Here is a 19,939-nt window from a genome sequence, read left to right on the forward strand (position 1 = left end):
AGGAGGGGGAACCTGGCCAGCCAGCCCGGAAGGAGGCAGGCACAGCTCAGATCAGAGCTCAGAGAACCCAGGTCCTGAGTTCGGAGCGGAGAGGCGTCCACAGCAGCAGCACCAGGCGGCGCAGGCTGCGGCACCCAGTCCGCGGTCGCCCGGTGGAACCAGTTACTGAGAGCAGCGCAGTGGCGCCTCACTCCACCCTGCTAGCTGCGCCGACTGCTTGAAATGCAGGTTTTATTATCAGGTGTAGTGAGGCCCACAAATCAGGGGATGTTGCAGTTGAAAAGATGGTTACTCACAGTTCCCAAGAGCAGGGGCTGCGCCACACGGCGCGAGTCGGGGACACACGGGCGAACGCTGGGGTCTGCTGAAGTCGGGGGAGGAGAGGGAAACGTGAGCAAGAACCTTTATTGGAGTTTCTGTGGGAAGAAACAGTCAAGGCAGGGTGAGCAGGCTTTGGACTGGCTGGTTTGAGTAATTTCAGGGCTCTGGGACAGAAGGGGCTGTCCGGAGTTGTCTGGTACCTGGCCCTGGTGTGATCAGGGCAGGGGAATATTGGCCCTGAGTGTGAGAGACAGAGGAGGTAGTGGGCTGTGTGGGCTGTGGGCTGTGAGGTGGCCCTTGGCATCTGAGAAGGAATCTCTAGCCTAGGAGGGGCAGCCTCTCTAGGGTCAGCTAAGGCCCAGGACAACAAAGCATCAGACACAGAAAATAAAAATGTTCTGTGGGTAGCAGTAATTCATTTTTTATTACCACCCACCATTGCAGTATAAGGAGATGGCATAAGCGGTTTATCCATTCTTCGTTTTTTGTTGTTGTTGGACATTGGAGTTACCTCCAGCTTTGGCTTTTACTAATAAAGCTGCCAGGACTATTCTCGCACATGTATTTGGTGGCCACACATGTTCACTACTCTTGGTATAGATTTTGGTATGCGCAGCTTTCATGGATATTACTGAAGAGTTTTCCAAAGTGATTAAGCCAAATTTTAATGTTGTTGGCACCCTTAAGCCTTTCGGTCTGAAGACTCATGCCTTCCTTCTGTCATTCATTCAGCAAATCATTATTTTATTATTACTATTGTTATTATTAGTTTTTGAGATGGAGTTTCGCTCTTGTTGCCCAGGCTGGAGTGCAGTGGTGCGATCTTGGCTCACTGCAACCCCTGCCTCCCGGGTACAAGTGATTCTCCTGCCTCAGCCTCCTGAGTAGCTGGGATTACAGGTGCCCGCCACCATGACCAGCTAATTTTTTGTATTTTTAGTAGAGATGGGGTTTCACCATGTTGGCCAGGCTGGTTTTGAACTCCTGGCCTCAAGCAATCCACCCACCTCGGCCTCCCAATGTGCTATGATCACAGGGGTGAATCACCGCCCCTAGCCCAGCAAATCATTATTAAGAGCAACTCTTTTGCCAGAAAATGTTCTAGGCATTGGTGATACCAGGGGTGATCTCCAGAGAACAGGGCATTCTAGAGGAGGCCCTGTTACAATAGACAAGGACGGCTGGGTGTGGGGGCTCACACCTGGAATCCCAGCACTTTGGGAGGCCGAGGCAGGAAGAATGCTTGAGCCCAGGAGTTCCAGACCAGCCTGGGGAACATGGAGGCTCAAGCCATCCTCCCCATCGCGCCTGGGACCACAGGCGTGAGCCACCACACCTGGCTAATTTTTGTATTTTTTGTGGAGACAGGGTTTTGCCATGTTGCCCAGGCTGGTCTCAAACTCCTGGGCTCAAGTTAATCTGCCTACCTCAGCCTTCCAAAGTGTTGGGATTATGGACATGAGCCACCTTGCCGGGCCACAAAACCCGGTCTCTACAAAAAAAACCCCAAAAGAACAAAAATAAGCTGCGTGTGGTGGGCGCACCTATAGTCCCAGTTACTCAGGAGGCTGAGGTAGGAGGATCACCTGAGTCCAGGAGGCAGAGGTTGCAGTGAGCCGAGACTGCACCACTGCACTTCAGCCTGGATGACAGAGTGAGATCCTGTCTCAAAAAAGTAATAATAAAATGAACAAGTAAATAAGTACCTGCTATAATAATTTACTTCCTATAGGGATAACCCCTAATTACATATAATTAAATTGTAATTATAATTTCAGTGAGATGATTTCTGTGAAGGAAACGAGGCTGGGTAGGGACTAATGTTGCCTCTCCTCCATCCTTTCCTAGCAGTCTGGCTAGGAGGCCGCTTGGATCCTGAAACTGTCCTCATGTCTCGATTCCTCCATGGGCTCCATTTCAATAGAGGGGTGTGGTTTTTATTTTTTTATTTTATTTTTTGAGACCGAGTTCGGCTCTTGTCGCCCAGGCTGGAGTGCAGTAGTGAAATCTCAGCTCACTGCAACCTCTGCCTCCCAGGTTCAAGTGATTCTCCTGCCTCGGCCTCCCAACTAGCTGGGATTACAGGCGTGTGCCACCACGCCTGGCTAATTTTTGTATTTTTAGTAGAGACAGGGTTTCATCATGTTGGCCAGGCTAGTTTCGAAGTCCTGACCTCAGGTCATCCAACTGCCACGGCATCCCAAAGTGCTGGGATTACAGGCGTGAGCCACCTCGCCCGGCTCGGGTGTGGTTTTCAAAGAAGCACTTTTGAAGTGTCTATCTCTAGTTTAGTCTCGGGGGCATTGCTCTCACTCCTCCATCGGGTCTGCTTTCCTCAACATCTGTTTGTCAGGCTCTGCTCCTTCTGGGTCGGTTGCCCTTTCATTCTGTGGCTTTCTTCCGGCGTGCGCTGTCTGTGGGTCACGTGCTGTGGGACTCCTTGCTGGCTCCTGGGAGGTGTGGGAGGGGCAGTGTGGAATGTCTTCTGGCCTGTTTTCTGCAAACACGGGGCAGTGGAGGCCTTTCTGCAGGGGGCAGCCAACACTGTCATTGAGGCTTTTGGGTGGAGGCCCACCCTGCTCCTGGCAGAGCACTCCGGCCAGGGGGCTTACAATCAGGGCCCTCTTGAGAGGTAACCAACACCCCACCCCTGCTGCTGCCTGGCCCAGGGGAAATGGGGGTGTGGAGGGAGGCCAAGGGGCCACTGAAGAGTAGCTGGCCGTGGTGGGTTTCCTCTCAGTTTCCACTCCACAAGAGTCCCTGCTTTCCAATGCTGTGTGTGCATGTGTGCGTATACACTCCCAAACTTTATATTTAAAAGAAACTATATTTTGGCTGAGTGGGGTGGCTCATGCCTGTGATCCCAGCACTTTGAGAGGCCAAGGTGGGTGGATTCCTTGAGTCCAGGAGTTCAAGACCAGCCTGGTGATCTGCCTGCCTCGACTTCCCAAAGTGCTGGGATTACACACGTGAGCCACTGCACCTGGCCTAATAAACTTCATTTTATTTTATTTTTTATTTATTTTTTTTGAGACACAGTCTCGCTCTGTTGCCCAGGCTGGAGTGCAATGGTGTGATCTCAGCTCACTGCAACCTCTGCCTCCCAGGCTCAAGCAATTCTCCTGCCTCAGCCTCCTGACTAGCTGGGATTACAGGTGCCCGCCACTACGCCCAGCTAATTTTTGTATTTTTAGTAGAGACAGGGTTTCACTATGTTGGCCAGACTGGTCTCGAACTCCTGAGCTCAGGTGATCTGCCCACCTCGGCCTCCCAAAGTGCTGGGATTACAGGGGTGAGCCACTGCGCCCGGCCATAAACTTTATTTTTAAGAACAGCTTTATATTTACAGAAAAACTGTGATGATAGTTTAGAAAGTTCACATATATGCCACACCCAGTTTCCTTTATTTTAATATCTTATGATAATATGGTGCATTTGTTGCCTTTGATGGACCAATATTGATACACTATGATTCATGATGGTCCAGCTGTACTAGGCTTTCCTTAGCTTTACCTAATGTCCTTTTTCTGTTCCAGGATCCCATTCAAGACACCACATTACAAACGAAAATGTATTTTCTGTCATTTCTGGGACCATGGACAGGGTGGGGAGGCAACGGTATGTGCTCCTGGCTCGTCAACACCGTGAAGCTGGGTTTCTGGCTCCCCAGGGACTTGGGGAGCATGTGGCAAGGGCATCAGACTTGATTTCATGCATCCTGGGTGTCTGTTCCACTCCCAGGCCTTCTTCAGCGTGTCCTCTGACTTGTCCCCTCTCTGGCCTCGGTTTCCTCATCTGGAAAATGAGGGCCTTGGTGAGTTTCCTCTGGATAGGTGGTGGCCTGGGCCAGAGGGAACTGGCAGGCTTGGTGTTGTCCTGAGGGTGGAGCTGGGGCTCAGGCGGCAGATCTCACGGAGTTCAACACAGGGGCGAAGGCTCTGATTTTGGAAGCTTTTTAATTCAAAGGTCAGGGGCCAGAGTCCTGCTCCAGCCTTGCTGTTAATTCCTCTGTGCCTCAGGCAAGGTGCTCCTCATCTCTGGGCCTCAGTCTCCTGATCTGTAAAGTGATGGCTGGTGGGACGGCTTCTGAGGACCCTTCTGGCTGGGAACAGAGCAGGCTGCCCTGGGAGCAATGAGTCTTCTCCCAAGGGTGCAAGCTGGGCCGGAAGGCCTGCTGGGTGTGGCAAGGGTGATGGCCATGGTGGCACTGTGGGTCCCCCTGCTGATGGAAAATCTGGCCTCTGTGTCCACCTTTCCCATGGCTAATTCAGGGGATGGTGGCTGGCGGCTGCAGGACACCCATGCCTTCCTTCCTGGCTCACTCAGGACTGCCTTTGGCCCTGAGCTAAGGAAGGCCTGCCAAGTGTACCAAACCCTGGGCCATGGACTTCCATGGGACACACAGAAGCACGCCCTCACTGTGTCGAGCCTGTGGCAGCTCTGGCTGATGTGTCAGTCAGCTCCCAGGCAGCTGCCAGTGGAGGCCAGGCTCTGGCCCACAGGCACAGCAGGTCCACCCTCCAAAGCTCCAAGGGAGTGGGAGAAGGAACAGAGGCATCACTGAGAAGATAAAGATGAGGGGCCCTGTGCCCTTACCTCCCCAAAACCAGACTTTCCATTTGAGAACATTCAGGTTCTTCCTTGTTTCCGAGCCTTTGCATCTGCTGTTCCCCCTACCACCAATGCCTTTCCCTTTTCTAGCTGTTGAACTCCTACCCACCCCTCAAGACCCAATGCAAAAGTCCCTTCTACTGGATCCTAGCTGCTTCAGGGCCTACCTGTGTCATGGCACGTATCACCCTGAATCATAACAGCCACTTCTGTACCTGTGTCCCCATCCAGACCTCAAGTTCCCTGAAGGCAGGAGTGGGTCTGACTCATCCCTGTGAGGTTGCTGCAGACGCATTATCTCCCCTTTGCATTACTGGTGAAAGGGGCGGGTGGAGGAAGGGAGGATTGCTGCACGGACGTTTCCTCAGCGCCTGTTTACTGGCACCGTCGCATCCATTCCACGCCGATCCTCCGCAGTCCCTCTATCCTGCCAGCAGCTCCTCCGTGGGGCAGGGGCGGCGCGAGCCACAGGGGCGTGCCCGCGAGCGGGTCGGGGCTGCGGAGAGAACAGGCCGGGGTAAAAACCCGACGGCTGCCCGCGGGTGGGCGGGGCGCGCAGAGTCAGTGGGAGGCCGCGGTGGCAGCAGTCGCCCCCGCGCATCGAGGGACCCAGGGACTCGCGTAGATGGCGCGCGGCCACCTCGGTCCTGCCGGGGAGCCCCATTTCCAACCGAGGCAACTGAGGTTCCCAAATCGCCAGCTATCTGCCGGGGTCTGGAGGGCGCCGGGGCCCGGAAGGCGCCGGGGCACGGCCGCCCCGCCCAGCCAGAGGTGCCCCGCCCCAAGCCTGGCGCACCTGGCCCCGCCCCGCCGGGACCCCGCCCCCGCCCCCGCCCCCGCCCTGATCAGAGCTGGTTCCGCGCCGTCGCCGCCGCGACAGGTGCAGCAGAGCCCAGCCGGCCGCGCTCCGAACGGCGCCTCCCGCCCCACCATGGGCAACAGCGCGAGCCGCAGCGACTTCGAGTGGGTCTACACCGACCAGCCGCACACGCAGCGGCGCAAGGAGATACTGGGTGAGCGCAGCGCGGGGCTCCCGTCGGGTGGGGACCGCCCCGTGGGCCCGTCTTGGAGTCGCGTCGTGGGGTCGAGCCCAGACGGGCCGCTCCAGCTCTGGCCCAAATTCCAGCGGGCGCTCCGCCATTGCCGCTCCCCTCCCCGGGGTCCCCGGCCGGCTCCCCGAGGGTCCCCCACCCTGGCCGGGTCTGAAACTCCCCGGGACCTGAGGATTCCGAGGACCCCAGTACGGGTCCGAGCGCGCGGGAGCGCGTCTCAGCTGTTCCTCGCGGGCCGCGGGACGCGAGCCACTCCCGGGGCCGGGGCCGGGGCCGGGCTCTGGGATGCTGGGACGCGAGGGGGCAGGGGCGGCCCCGGGACGCGCTACGAGGCGCACTCACTCCCTGGCGCGGAGGCAGCTTGCGCGCCGGGGCGCCTCCACCTGCAGCCACTGGGCGCCTGCTGCGCTCAGAGCCCCTGGGTCCCGCGGCCACGGGCGCCCCAGGCTGGAGTTCAGGGCGAATGAGCGCCGGGAAGGGAGCAAACGCTAATGAGAGGCGCGCGTGTTTTCTTTGAAAAAAGCAAAGATTGTACTAAAGAATCCGTCTATTCTGGCATGTCGCTTATTACGTGGTGGCTGTTTTCCTTGTCGCTTCGTGTCCTCTGCGAGGAGGGCATTTACACACTCGGAGTCACTCTCGTTCATGTCAGAGGCCCCATCCAACCCACAAGCAAGGTGGCCCCGGTGAGTCGTCCTTGGCCTGGGTTAAGGGGCCTGGAGAGTGGCTTTTGCCAGATGCACCAAATAGCCACAGGCTGAGACAGGCCTGCCCCTCCCGCTGCCATGTGGGAGGCACCCCTGCCTAAGTCAGCACCGCGCGTTGGCACACTTTGTAATCTTCAGTTAGATCGGGGAAACAATACTGTTTCATTGTGGCTTTAATTTGCACTTATTTGATGGATGGTTTCACATTTTAATCGGGCGTTTTATTTAATTAATTAATTAATTTAGAGACAGTCTCGCGATCTCGGCTGACTGCGCCCCCCACCTCCCAGGTTCAAGCGATTCTCTTGCCTCAGCCTTCTGAGTAGCTGGGATTACAGGCACCTGCCATCACACCTGGCTAATTTTTGTATTTGTAATAGAGATGGGGTTTCACCATGTTGGCTAGGCGTGATCTCAGCTCACTGCAACCTCTGCCCCCTGGGCTCAACTCATCCTCCTGCCTCAGCCTCCTGAGTAGTTGAGACTACAGGTGTGTACCACTATGCCCGGCTATTTTTTTGTATTTTTACTAGAGACAGGGTCTTGCCATGTTGCCTAGGCTGGTCTCAAACTTCTGAGCTCGAGGGATTCACCCATCTCAGCCTCCCAAAGTGTTGGGACTACAGGCATGAGCCATGAGCCACCACGCCTGGCCTGAACAACTTTTTTTTTTTTTTTTTGAGATGAAGTCTTGCTCTGTTGCCCAGGCTGGAGTGCAGTGGTGCAATCTCCACTAACTGCAACCTCCACCTCCCAGGTTCAAGCGATTCTCCTGCCTCAGCCTTCTGAGTAGCTGGGATTACAGGCACCTGCCACGACACTCGGCTAATTTTTGTATTTGTAGTAGAGATGGGGTTTCACCATGTTGGCTAGGCTGGTCTCAAACTCCTGACCTCAGGTGATTCACCCGCCTCTGCCTCCCAAACTGTTGGGATTACAGGTGTGAGCCACTGTGCCCAGCCAATTTTTTCTTTCTTCTTTTTTTAATCCCATGGCAGCATACTGAGATACCATGACTTTTAAATGTTTGAAACCCAAGATACATTGGGTGGCTAGCCTGTGACTGCATCCCGGGGTAGCTGGGGCCTCAGGAGCTGGAAGCCTCTACGTGGATTTGTGACTGCTGTGGTTTCTCCTGGGAGGTGAGCTGCAGCCCAGCACCGTCTGGTCCCAGCAGTGGTAGCTGCCTCCCGTTTGCTGTGGAACTCCTGGGTTTGCTGTGGAACTCCTGGGTAGGGTGGGGAGGAACCTTGGGGGTCATCTGACCCTCCCTCACTGCTCATCATGTGAACAGGGCAGGTGTCCTGGCTACTGCCCCTCAGCAGGTCTGAGGCGGGGCTGAGGCTGCAGCAGGGGCCTCCTTCGCCCTGTTTGCGTTTCTGTCCCCTCCCCTGGCTATCCCCAGCTTCCCTTCACAGGACTCATTGGGTATCTGGCCCCATGTGGAAAAGGCAAGAGGCACATGGCAGCCAGTGTTCTGGTCCTTAGGAGCTTGTATCCATAGAATAGGAGCTGGGCCTACCCCAGGGCCACCTGGAGGGACCCAGACGCTCTGGGCTGTGGCCTCACTTTCCCAATCTGCAAAACGGGCAGTCATCCTATCAGGCAGAGTAGGTGTGAGGATGAGATGATATCTCAGCTGGGAAGGTGCCCGGGGTGGTACCTGGCCCTCCAGGACACGGGGAAGGAGCTCTCTCTAAAGAGGGAAGCCACAGGCCCTGGAACCAATCCAGGAGGCTTTCTGGAGGGAGTGGCTACGAAGGTTGAAAGACTTGGAAGAGGGAGAGGCACCTGGGGCCAGGGCTTGGGGAGCACAAGTCCTCAGGGCGGGCTCTCCAGCTTGGCCCACGCTCCTTTTCCTGCGGGGAGGAAGCAGGGGCTTCCTTTCCACCTGTTGTTTGCAGCTAATAAACTTGGAATGTGCCATTCCCTCCCTCCCCGGCACTGGCACAAGCTGTTCCCCAGGTGAATGTCCCTCCTCCCTGCTCTGCCAGGCTCTCTCTTGCTTAGCCTTGCTGGCTCAGTTCAGTCCCACCTCCTGCAGAAAGCCCCTCCACTGCTCCCAGACCTGGCCCAGCTGGATGGGGACCCTCCCCTGGGTTCCCCTCCATGGCTCCAAGCCCTCTGGGCTCTGGGCTCTTTGGGGCACAGTTCAAGAGCTTGGCTGTGGAGCTGAACTCCTGGCAATGACCCTGACACCCACTTATTAGCCACGGGTGAGTCTGTAAACAGATGAAGGAGTTGGGGCCTGGGCAAATTAAAAGGGGTTAATAAATCATACCTTCCTAATGGGGTTGTTGTGCAGATTAAATGAGGTGATATGTAAAGTACTTATTATTCCAGGACTCGATGAGTATCAGCTGCGATGATAATGATTCATGTCTCAGAGAGAGACCTGGCAAGGCCTGTCATTTCCCTAAGGAAGAGGAATACTCTCTGCTTCCTCCATGCCTATGCTCTTCCCAGTCCTTGGAGAAATGCTCTGTGTAACTGCCAGCATCTCTTTATAGAAGAGGCAGGAGTGAGGCTCAGAGAGGGGAAGCAACTTGCCCGGGAACACACAGGCCAGGCTGGTGCTCAGGCAGCCTCCTGCCCCACCCAGCTGGCTCCTGCAGCCTATGCCAAGCTCCTGGGTGCCCAGGGATGTTCAATAAAGATCATAATCTGACAGAATCCAGGAAGTCCTTGCAAAGAGCTGGCTCCACGAGCTCTGTGGGTTGGGGCCAAAGTCCGTCTCCAGCTCCCACCTGGGAGGGGGACATGCTCCCCAGAACATAACTTCTTAAGAAAGTGGGGTCTCCTAGCCCAGGGCTGAGGCTCCCTGGCCTGAAAGGGCAGGACCGGAGCCAGCGAGACTGGCCCCATCAGAGACCCAGCCAGGCGTGGCTGGTGGATTAAGAGGCAAGCTCTGGGTTTGTTTTGTTTTTTTTTGAAAATGAATAGCTTTGTAATTTTGTTTGTTTTTAAATTATGAAAGCAGGGCACATATGGTAATACAAAAATTCAAATAAAGAAAAACAAAAGAGAAAATCCCGGAAGCGAGACTGCTGGCCGTTGCTGGATTATTTGCTTCAGAAAGGCTGGGGCTGGGGCTCTGTCAGTGGTAACTGGTAAAATCCAGGACCAAACTGCCAGAGCCACAAGGGGAACTTGGGGCTCCATCTCCCAGCCACAGAGCTGCCCTGTGGCAGGGTAGCCCCATCTCTGTAACGTACGGGGGCCTGGCTGCTCCCAGACCTTCAGTATGTATTTGTCACTGGCAATGAAGGGCAGGTTTAGTGAGCAGCTGGTGAGAAGGTAGGCACTTGCCACACTTTCCAGATCCAACTAGGTCCCAGGGTGCCTCCCACACTGGACAGGGTCAGGCTTGTCTCTTGGCACAAAACCTCAGGTGGCAGGGATGGAAGCTGTGGGTAGGTGGCTTCCCAGAGCATTAGGCCAGGGCAGGGAGGAAGAAGTTTAGGAAGGAGGGAATTAGGAGGGCTTTGCTGCCTTTGTGAGGAGAGGCTTGTCCCAGGTAGGGTTACTCAGCTGTGGATGGGTGGAGGAAAGGCCACGTTGTATGGAAGCATTTCCTGCTGTGGCCACTAGGTGGCATCATCAACCCTGAGCAGCTTTGTGGTGGAACAGGGAGCTGGGAAGTAGGTGGCGACAGAGGTGGAATATTGGAGTGATGATGGGCAGTGACAAGGGGCACCTCCCATGTGGCCAGTGAGTGATTGTCATATGATGGTATTTGGCCTCCCTGGAAAGGTGATAGAGCAGGTCTCCCTAGATGTTGCCAGAGCCAGGGCTTGGGGGCTCATTGGGGCCCATTGTGCAAGTGATAAGAGGCCCCTTTGCTTTTGGGAGCCCTGCTGGGGACAAGACAAAAGTGAATTTATTGCCAGTCAGTCAGGAGGGGCAGGGGTGGAGTGGCCTGCAACTGGGAGTAGGGGTCTGACGTGGCATGGGCCCTGTCTCTGCCACTCTTGGAGGCAAGGGCACAGCAGGCCTGGCTGCCTGTTTCTGATGCAGTCCCTCTGCTCAAGCCTGGCTCAGCAGATTTGTCAGGAGAATTTCTGGGCAAAAGGTGTAACCCATCAGAGTCGCACCAGGGTGATGCAACTGTCCTGTGGGTGCAGGGGGCTTTGGGCTGGCCTTCCTTCAGCAGGCCCTGCCTCCAGCTCTGCCCTCTGGAATTTTATGAGTGAGCCTGCTAACTGGTGTAAGTGTGCAGATCTGCTGGTGCCAGACGTTTCACACCTTGGCACCTGCTGCCCCTTCTTCCCCATGGGCCCCTAGGGAAGACCCCACCTCCATGTGCTCACGGCCACAGAGGCTGTCAGAGCAGATGCCTTACAGATGGAGACTGAGGAGACAGGTCCAGAGAGGGACAGGGGCTTGCCCAAAGGCACACAGGAGTCTCACTGAGCCTGATCGATGATTTTTTTTTTTTTTGAGATGCTTTGTTGCCAGGCTGGAGTCCAGTGGTGCGATTTTGGCTCACTGCAACCTCTGCCTCCCAGGTTCAAGCAATTCTCCTGCCTCAGCCTCCCAAGTAGCTGGGACTACAGGTGCACGCCACCTTGTCCAGCTAATTTTTGTAGTTTTAGTAGAGACAGGGTTTCACCATGTTGGCCAGGCTGGTTTTTCACTCCTGACCTCAGGTGATCTGCCCATCTCGGCCTCCCAAAGTGCTGGGATTACAGGTGTGAGCCACTGCACCCAGCCCTGATCCAGGATTTTCTCCGGGTGCTTTGTGGCAGTGTAGCCAAGCACTAGATTGGTGTTGATGGAGTCCGAGTCCACATCAGGGCCTTGCTCACCATTGTGCAGGCCTGGAGTCGGGGGTCCTGAGTTCAAGTCTTGGCTCTGTCAGCCTTGCCGCACCTTGGTGGGCCCTTCTTTGTGCGTCCCTGGACCTCAGACCCTTTCTTTCTGTGTCCTGCCTGGACAGGGTGACTTCTAGCAACAGCTGTTGTTCATGGCCACCTGCCCAGATGCCTCCTGCCTCACCTGGGGCCACTGCTGCAAACTATCTGTGTGGGTCTGTGTATCTTGGTTCCAGGCGGCTGTGCACGTCGGGCTCTGTGCTGCCTCATGGAGCAGAGAGCCCTCAAGGCACATGTGTTGCCCAGCTACTCCTGCCATCCAGGCTGGAGGTCTGGAAGGGCAGAGTCACACCTGAGGTCAGCTGAGTGCCCACAGCAGGACAGAGCTCCCAGGATGGGCCAGGTTTGGGTGTCTAGCCAGAGCCCATGCAGGCCTGCAGTTCCTCATGGGGCTGCCAGGGAGCTGTGTCTCTCCCTGTCCTTCTCTGCCTTGGGTTTTCCCTCTCTCTTGTGGCCCAGAGAAGATGGGGCCCAAGGCCATGGAACCCATTGACTCCCACTCCCCAGCCCCACCCATTCTCCCTGTCCCCCTTTCTTTGAGGCCCTGGAAGAGGCCCTGTATTAGTCAGTGTTCTCCAGAGAGACAGAACTGATAGGATCTATCTATGTATCTATCTATCTCATCTATTATCTATATCTATCTATCTACCTATCTATCTATCTATCTGTCTATCTATCTATCTGTTTTTGCCATTACAGTCGCCCAGGCTGGAGTGCAGTGGTGCAATTGTGGCTCACTACAGCCCTGAACTCCTGGGCTCAAGCGATCTTCCCACCTCAGCCTCCCAAGTAGCTGGGACCACAGGCACACACCACCACACCTGGCTGATTTTTAAACTTTTTGCGTAATAAGGCCTTGCTATATTGCCCAGGCTGATCCTGACCTCCTGGGCTCAAGGAAACCTCCTGCCTCAGCCTTCCAAAGTGCTGGGATTACAGTGTAAGCCACCATGCCTGGATCGATCTCTCTCTCTCTCTATCTCTCTCTATCTAATCTATCTGTCTATCTAATCTATCTACCTACCTACCTACCTAGCTTTCCTCTCTCCCTCCCTCCCCTCCCTCCTTTCGTTTTCCTTTCCCTTTCCCTTCCCTTCCCTTTCCTTTCCTTCTGTCCATTGAAAGAGGGGATTTATTAGGGGAATTGGCTCATGTGATTATGGAGGCTGTAAAGTCCCATGACAGACTGTCTGCAAGCTGGAGACCCAGGGGTGGCAGTAGGGGTAGCATGGTTCAGTCTGAGTCTGAGGGCCTCAGAACCAGGGAACTCGATGGTGGAACCCTCAGTATGATATTGAAGGCCTGAAAGCAGGCAGAGGGTGGAGGGTGCTGGTGTAGTTCCTGGAGTCCAAAGGCTGGAGTTTTGATATCCAAGGACTAGAGAAGCGTGTGTTGCAGCTCGAAGAGAGGGATGCGGTGGGAGGAGAGAGGGAGGGAAAGACAGGAGGGAAATCTTTGCCTCTGCCTTTTTGTTCTATCGGGACCCTAGCTGATTGGATGGTGCTGGCCCACATTGAGGGCGGGCCTTCCTCACTCAGTCCACTTACCCTCTGCCAGTCTGGAAACACCTTGACAGACACCCAGAAATAACGCTCCATAGCTCTTGAGGAGTTCCTGAATCCCCTTGGCACCCAGCTCCAGTGCCCCTTGCCTTCTCCATGATGCCCACCCTGACATCTCCATGACGCCCACCCTGGCATCTCCTTCCCGTCCTGCCATCCTCTGGTGCCTTCCTGTCGCCCTCCCTGCCCCATGCCCTAGGCGGACCCACCCTCGCTACCTTATCTCACCCTCGCCTTGCCTCGGGCTGTGCCAGAACAGCTCCTGCTGAGACGCCATGACCTGGCTAAGTCCAGGGACACCTGCTGTCTCTTCTTGCCCCTGAACCTCTGTGACCCCTGGCAGCTGACCACCTCCAAGCCCTGGCGTCAGTTACTACTCCATCCTGACCGCACCCAGGGTGACCTCAGCCACGACCCTCTCCTGCACATCCAGTCTGCATGGCGTGGTCCCGAGTGTTCCTGGCATGTCCCCACTCCCACTCCCCCAGGGACCTGGGCGCTCTGGAGCTGAAGATGGTAGATCTTTGCAATCTTTGCAAAAAGTGTGGGTGGTTTTCTCCTGGCAAGGAGTCAGTCAACTGACTTTGGGTGGGTGCAGAGTAGACCCACTTCTAAGACAGGGCATCCGGGGGGCCCATTGGAGGCTGGGGTGTTCAGTGAGGCCTTTCTGCCCAGTGGGTTGGGACTCCCAGCCTATGCCACCTCTGGAACTCCTTGGGTGCAAAGCTCCAGCAGCTGCTGTTTTCAGAACTGTCATCGGGCTCCTGCTCTAGCAAAGCTTCTCTGGGCCTCAGGCCTTTGGCAGGAGCCCCCGGTACCTGCAGTGTGGGTGTCTCGGGCTCCCTGAGTGCCATTCTCTGCTCGTTCAGCTCCTTGGGGGGTCCCTCAGCCACGTGCTGCAGTCCAGCAGATGCCTGCAGGCAGGTGAGGTGACCTGGGGCTCCCTGCATCTGTTCCCTCCTTGAGTCGTGCCCTGCGTTGCCCGTGCTCAGCTGCCTCGTGCACTGCTCAGTTTTTAGTTACTTCCAGTTGGTGGCTCCCAAGCCTGCAAGCTTCGGGCCTGCTCTTGTTGAAACGAGCCAGGGCCAGGCCATCGCCCCAAGACCAGCTTTTACTCTTAGATCACTTCCTTTAATGACAATAGTACCAGCTTGTGCCTACTGAGCACTGGCACCCCCAGGGCTCAGACTATCGTGCTGGCCTCTCCACAGCCTGACGGGCATAGAGGAATGGCATCCCCATTTCCCAGATGGGAAGACGCAGGCTGGTGGGGCCCCTGCTAGCCAGGTGGTGGCTGGGGTTGGGCCCGAGGCTTGCTGGGACCTGCCTGCACTAGGCCTCTTGCCAGATGCGCCATACTGGAAACAGCCCAGAGTCTACTCAGAGGGGACTTAGGGGCATGCCTGTTGGATGGGCCAGCCCAGTGGCTGTTTCTGGGGTCCCAGTGGCTCTGGAGGCCCCAGCACACCCACGGGAGACAGGACCAGCCCATAGCTGGGGCTGGGTGAGGGGCTGGCAGGGTGGGCGCTGCTGTCCTTCTGTGTGCAGGTTTCTCCTCTCTCTGGTGGTCCACAGTGGAGCCCCTGAGGGAAGGCTGGGGCTTGGAGGGGCAGCTGAGTCCTAGGAGGTGCTGAGGAAAGCGGGAAGGGCACGGGGCTCCCTGAAAGTGGGCCACACAGGGCATGGGGAGGGACCCTGAGGGCGCACCACACAGGCAGGACTTAGTATCCTTGCTCAGCAGATGGGGAAGGTGAGGCCCATTCTCCAAGGTCAGGGCTGCCAGGCTCTGTCATGGCTCTCGCCTCTGAGGAGTGCAGGAGTGGCTGATGCTTGCCTGCACCCAAGAGCTGGAGGCCTGGGCTGGCCCTCCCCAGAGCTGCCTGCTTGTGACTCACCTGGCACAGGTGTGGCCTGCCCCTCCCCCTTGCCCCAAGGTTTGGTCTCCTTCCAAGGGGAAGCAGTGGCTGGTTGTCTGTGGAATGGGGGGTGGGGGGAGGGTTGGGGTGGGAGTGGGGCTGGGAGTGGGGCTGGAACTGGCCGGCCCCCAGGTGGGTTGGCTACTGCCCTGGGGGCAGGGGCATCCCTGGGTAAGAGGGAGGCAGTGGGCAGTGGTGCCTTCAGACCTGCGGTCTCAGCCTACATCCAGACACACAAAGGGGACTTTGCATGCGACTTCCTTGGCCCTGTGCCTGGGCCAGAGCCTTCCTGAGTGGGAGCTGCCAGCAGGTCCTCCTTGCCCTGCCTGACAGGAGACATTGCTTCCCTGCCTGGAACCACTTTGCTGCGGGCACTGGGCCCCCACCTTCTGGCTGAGGCCCCCTGTGTGCTTGAGCACACAGCACTGAGGCACAGCCTCTGAATCGTCCCCGCTGGCCCAGACCTGCTGGGTGGGAACAAGCTGGGATGAGGCCTGGCTCGGGGAGCAGCAGGGCCCACCTGCCCGCGTGGGCCACATGTGCCCCTGCTGGAGTCCTGCCCTCTGAGTCTGGCGAGATGAGGCTCAGCCAGGGTGGGGGCCAGCGGGCCCTCGAGGCACAGGGCCTGTGTGCATGGTCAAAGGGACCAGCGAGGTTTGCTGGCCACTCCCACCTTCTCACCCCTCGGCCACTGCAGTGGGAGCGGAGGAGGATGGGGTGCAGCCCCACTGAGCAGGGCCTCACACCTCCCTGTTTTCCTTGCAGCCAAGTACCCGGCCATCAAGGCCCTGATGCGGCCGGATCCGCGCCTCAAGTGGGCGGTGCTGGCGCTGGTGCTGGTGCAGCTGCTGGCCTGCTGGCTGGTGCGAGGGCTGGCCTGGCGCTGGCTGCTGTTCTGGGCCTACGCCTTTGGAGGCTGCATGAACCACTCGCTGACGCTGGCCATCCACGACATCTCGCACAACGCAGCCTTTGGCACGGGCTGTGCGGCGCGCAACCGCTGGCTGGCCGTGTTCGCTAATCTGCCCGTGGGTGTGCCCTACGCCGCCTCCTTCAAGAAGTACCACGTGGACCACCACCGCTACCTGGGTGGCGATGGGCTGGACGTGGACGTGCCCACGCGTCTGGAGGGCTGGTTCTTCTGCACACCCGCCCGCAAACTGCTCTGGCTGGTGCTGCAGCCCTTCTTCTACTCGCTGCGGCCGCTCTGCGTCCACCCCAAGGCCGTGACCCGCATGGAGGTGCTCAACACGCTGGTGCAGCTGGCGGCCGACGTGGCCATCTTTGCCCTCTGGGGGCTCAAGCCCATGGTCTACCTGCTGGCCAGCTCCTTCCTGGGCCTGGGCCTGCACCCCATCTCGGGCCACTTCGTGGCCGAGCACTACATGTTCCTCAAGGGCCACGAGACCTACTCCTATTATGGGCCCCTCAACTGGATCACTTTCAATGCGGGCTACCACGTGGAGCACCACGACTTCCCCAGCATCCCGGGCTACAGCCTGCCGCTGGTACGTGGCTGGGGTGGCAGGGCTGCGGCAGGGCAGGGCTGCACAGCCATCAGAGGAGGTGGGGGCCCTGGAAGGGCCTTGGGCCATGCCCAGCAGCTGCTCCCTCTTTGTGCTGGTCATGGCATGGCCACTTGCACTTGTCCCCAGGGCAGGAGGAAAGGAAACACAACACAGGCGAGTCCTCTGCTGGAGGCTGAAGCAAATTCAGGGAGGTACGGTCTGAGAGGCATTTCACAGTCCAGGCTGCTTGAAGCCTCCATACTGATGGGGTGTCTTCCTTGAAGCGGGGCGGCATTAGCAACACTGCAGGGGAAGCACCATCCTTCCCGTCTGCAGGCTCTTTTCCTGCTCATTCCTTGTCATTGCTCTGTGACCCTCCAAGGGCCAGAGAGGACAGGGTGGGCCTTGCAAAGGCTTGGGCAGAGCTGATGGGCAGTGGAAGCCCCAAGTATGGGCACCTCTGCCTTAGGCGACTGGGAGCTGGAGAATTTCTGAATGAGAAAGGAGGAAGGGGAAGGGGGAGGAGGAGCCGTCCCTCAGCCATTGCCAGCCTGCGCCTTGGTAGCCTCTGACTGCCTGGAAAGAGCTGGTTACCTGTGGCAAAGGGGGCGGGAGGAGGTGGCACTGGGGAGGTGTTTGAGCGCCTGAACGCACGCCTGTGTGTGCACCAGGGTGTGCACGTGTCTGTGTGAGCACGTTTGCCCTGTGATTATGTGTGGGTGCCTGCCCATGTGCGCAGGTATTTGCATGTGTGCCTGGGCGTGTGCACACATCTGTGTGTGGTTATGTGTGAGCGCTTACCTGGTTGTGCAGGTGTTTGTGCACACGTCCCTGTATGCGTGTGTGTGCACCCTGGCCTGTGTGACTCTAGAATCCCTCAGACTGAATTCCAAGCCTGGGCCGTGGCCTGTGCCCTCCACTCCGGCTGGCAGTACCAAGGCGGTGGTCTGCGCCAGGGACCATCTCACTTGAACCTCACCACAGCCCAGGAGGCAGCTGCCTCCTCATCCATTATCCCTGTTGTATAGATAAGAAGGCAGAGGCACAGGGGGAGAGGCGCCCGCCTCAGGAGGTGACGGGGCAGAGGGGAGAGGCGCCCGCCTCAGGAGGTGACGGGGGGAGGGAGAGAGGTGCCCGCCTCAGGAGGTGACGGGGCAGAGGGGAGAGGCGCCCGCCTCAGGAGGTGACGGGGGGAGGGAGAGAGGTGCCCGCCTCGGGAGGTGACGGAGGGAGGGTAGAGGCGCCCGCCTCAGGAGGTGACGGGGCGGAGGGTAGAGGTGCCCGCCTCAGGAGGTGATGGGGGGAGGGGGAGAGGTGTCCGCCTCAGGAGGTGACGGGGGGAGGGAGAGAGGCGCCCGCCTCAGGAGGTGACGGGGCGGAGGGTAGAGGTGCCTGCCTCAGGAGGTGATGGGGGGAGGGGGAGAGGTGTCCGCCTCAGGAGGTGACGGGGCGGAAGGCAGAGGTGCCCGCCTCAGGAGGTGACGGGGCGGAAGGCAGAGGTGCCCGCCTCAGGAGGTGATGGGGGGAGGGGGAGAGGTGCCCGCCTCAGGAGGTGACGGGGGGGAGGGAGAGAGGTGCCCGCCTCAGGAGGTGACGGGGCGGAGGGTAGAGGTGCCCGCCTCAGGACGTGATGGGGGGAGGGGGAGAGGTGCCCGCCTCAGGAGGTGACGGGGCGGAGGGTAGAGGTGCCCGCCTCAGGAGGTGATGGGGGGAGGGGGAGAGGTGCCCGCCTCAGGAGGTGACGGGGGGGAGGGTAGAGGTGCCCGCCTCAGGAGGTGATGGGGCGGAGGGTAGAGGTGCCTGCCTCAGGAGGTGATGGGGGGAGGGGGAGAGGTGCCCGCCTCAGGAGGTGACGGGGCGGAAGGCAGAGGTGCCCACCTCAGGAGGTGATGGGGGGAGGGGGAGAGGTGCTCGCCTCAGGAGGTGATGGGGGAGGGGGAGAGGTGCCCACCTCAGGAGGTGGCAGAGCAAGAATCCAGACCCAAGTTGGCAGAGAGCCTGCTGTGAGCCACGAGCCTTTACCTCTCCTGAGCAAAGTGAGAGGCTCTGGGTGCCTGGTGCTGGCCTCTGCTGTCCTGGTTTTGCGGCCAGGCTCCCTGCATCCTGAGAGCATCCTTAGGAGGTGACAGGGCGAAGAGGGGGCAGGGAGGGCATCCCTGTGATGGGAGCTGGGCCAAGGCTGCATGCTGTTGAGCAGTGGGGCGGCGCGGTGGTGGTGCAGTTGCGGGCACTGAAGCTGGGAGCACTTCCTGGAGGAAGTGGGTGGGGGTGTCTGTGTAGAGCAAAGGCTGGAGGGCACAGCAGGTGCTCAAGAGGCCCTTGGAACGTGACAAGCAGTGAGGCTGGCTGAGGCCGAGGTTGGCAGGTCACAAGGCTGAGATGCATGGGTGTGACACTGTGGCCTGGCAGGACTCAGGTGGGCACTCAGCACTGTGCAGGCGCTGCGGGAGAACCCCCCGAGGGCCCACCACCCCAGCAGTGGGGTCTGCCGGGTCAGAAGGCGGGGTGGGCCGAGTGGAGTGGTGCAATGAATTCTGCAACTACTACTTGGGGCAGGCGCTCCGAGCTGAGCCCGTGGGTGCCTCTGCCACAGCGTCCTGGGTGCAGCTCAGGCCACCAGGCCCTCCAGCAGCCAGCGCCAGCCTTCCGGGCACCCAGGAAGTGGTGGGTGGCAGGGAGGACCAGAGGAGTGGCCTTGTGTTTGGCCAAGCTGGACATGGGCACCCCAGAGGCGACAGTGTGTGTACATTATGTACACCCGTGTGTGCGCGCGCGCAAACACGTTCGTACATGAATATGCGTGTGCATGCCCACCGCGTGTGCTCAGGTGTCTGCGTGTGTGCTTGTGGGTGCGGCCCGGAGGAGAAGCAGCCCCTGAGCCCTGCCCTCCTCTCTACAGGTGCGGAAGATCGCGCCCGAGTACTACGACCACCTGCCGCAGCACCACTCCTGGGTGAAGGTGCTCTGGGATTTTGTGTTTGAGGACTCTCTGGGGCCCTACGCCAGGGTGAAGCGGGTGTACAGGCTGGCAAAGGATGGCCTGTGAGCCTGGGCTGCCTCCTGGTGGCGGCCATTGTCCCCCACTGGCCCCTCGGCCTCGCACCCCAGCACTGAGAAGCTGCATTTCCTTCCTGTGCTCTGCACTGCTGCCCTTGTCCCCGAGGAGGGTCCCGCGCAGCCACACCTGGCGACAGCAGTGTGGGCTGCAGGGCTCCGTCTGCACGTGGACCTGCCCTGGACCTTGAGTGTGGCCCTCCCTTTCTGGGCCTCCCCGGGTGAGGCCTGGCCCTGCCCCACCATGACCTGGGTGCTCTGAGCCCACGGTTCCCATGGAGCTGACTTCTCTGGGGTGCCTGTGCCCTACATTAAACCCGGCGTTGGTTTCACA

The 19,939-nt window shown here is 58.4% G+C and overlaps 1 protein-coding gene across 4 annotated transcripts in view; it reads left to right on the plus strand.

Moving 5' to 3' along the window:
• Nucleotides 1-19,939, plus strand: part of DEGS2 (delta 4-desaturase, sphingolipid 2) — a 45,588-nt gene extending 25,649 nt beyond the window's left edge. For 3 of the 4 annotated variants that reach the window (XM_063643930.1, XM_055288194.2, XM_063643931.1), the window contains 2 exons: nt 15,809-16,551; nt 19,451-19,939. In XM_063643930.1, the coding sequence (XP_063500000.1) occupies nt 15,835-16,551; nt 19,451-19,597 (864 nt within the window). In that variant the 5' untranslated portion in view covers nt 15,809-15,834 and the 3' untranslated portion in view covers nt 19,598-19,939. Of the gene's footprint in view, nt 1-5,794; nt 5,946-15,808; nt 16,552-19,450 lie in introns of those variants that run through there. The other variant, XM_055288193.2, reaches the window with a different exon arrangement.

Source organism: Symphalangus syndactylus, chromosome 8 (assembly GCF_028878055.3).
Source record: "Symphalangus syndactylus isolate Jambi chromosome 8, NHGRI_mSymSyn1-v2.1_pri, whole genome shotgun sequence".
NCBI lineage: Eukaryota > Metazoa > Chordata > Mammalia > Primates > Hylobatidae > Symphalangus > Symphalangus syndactylus.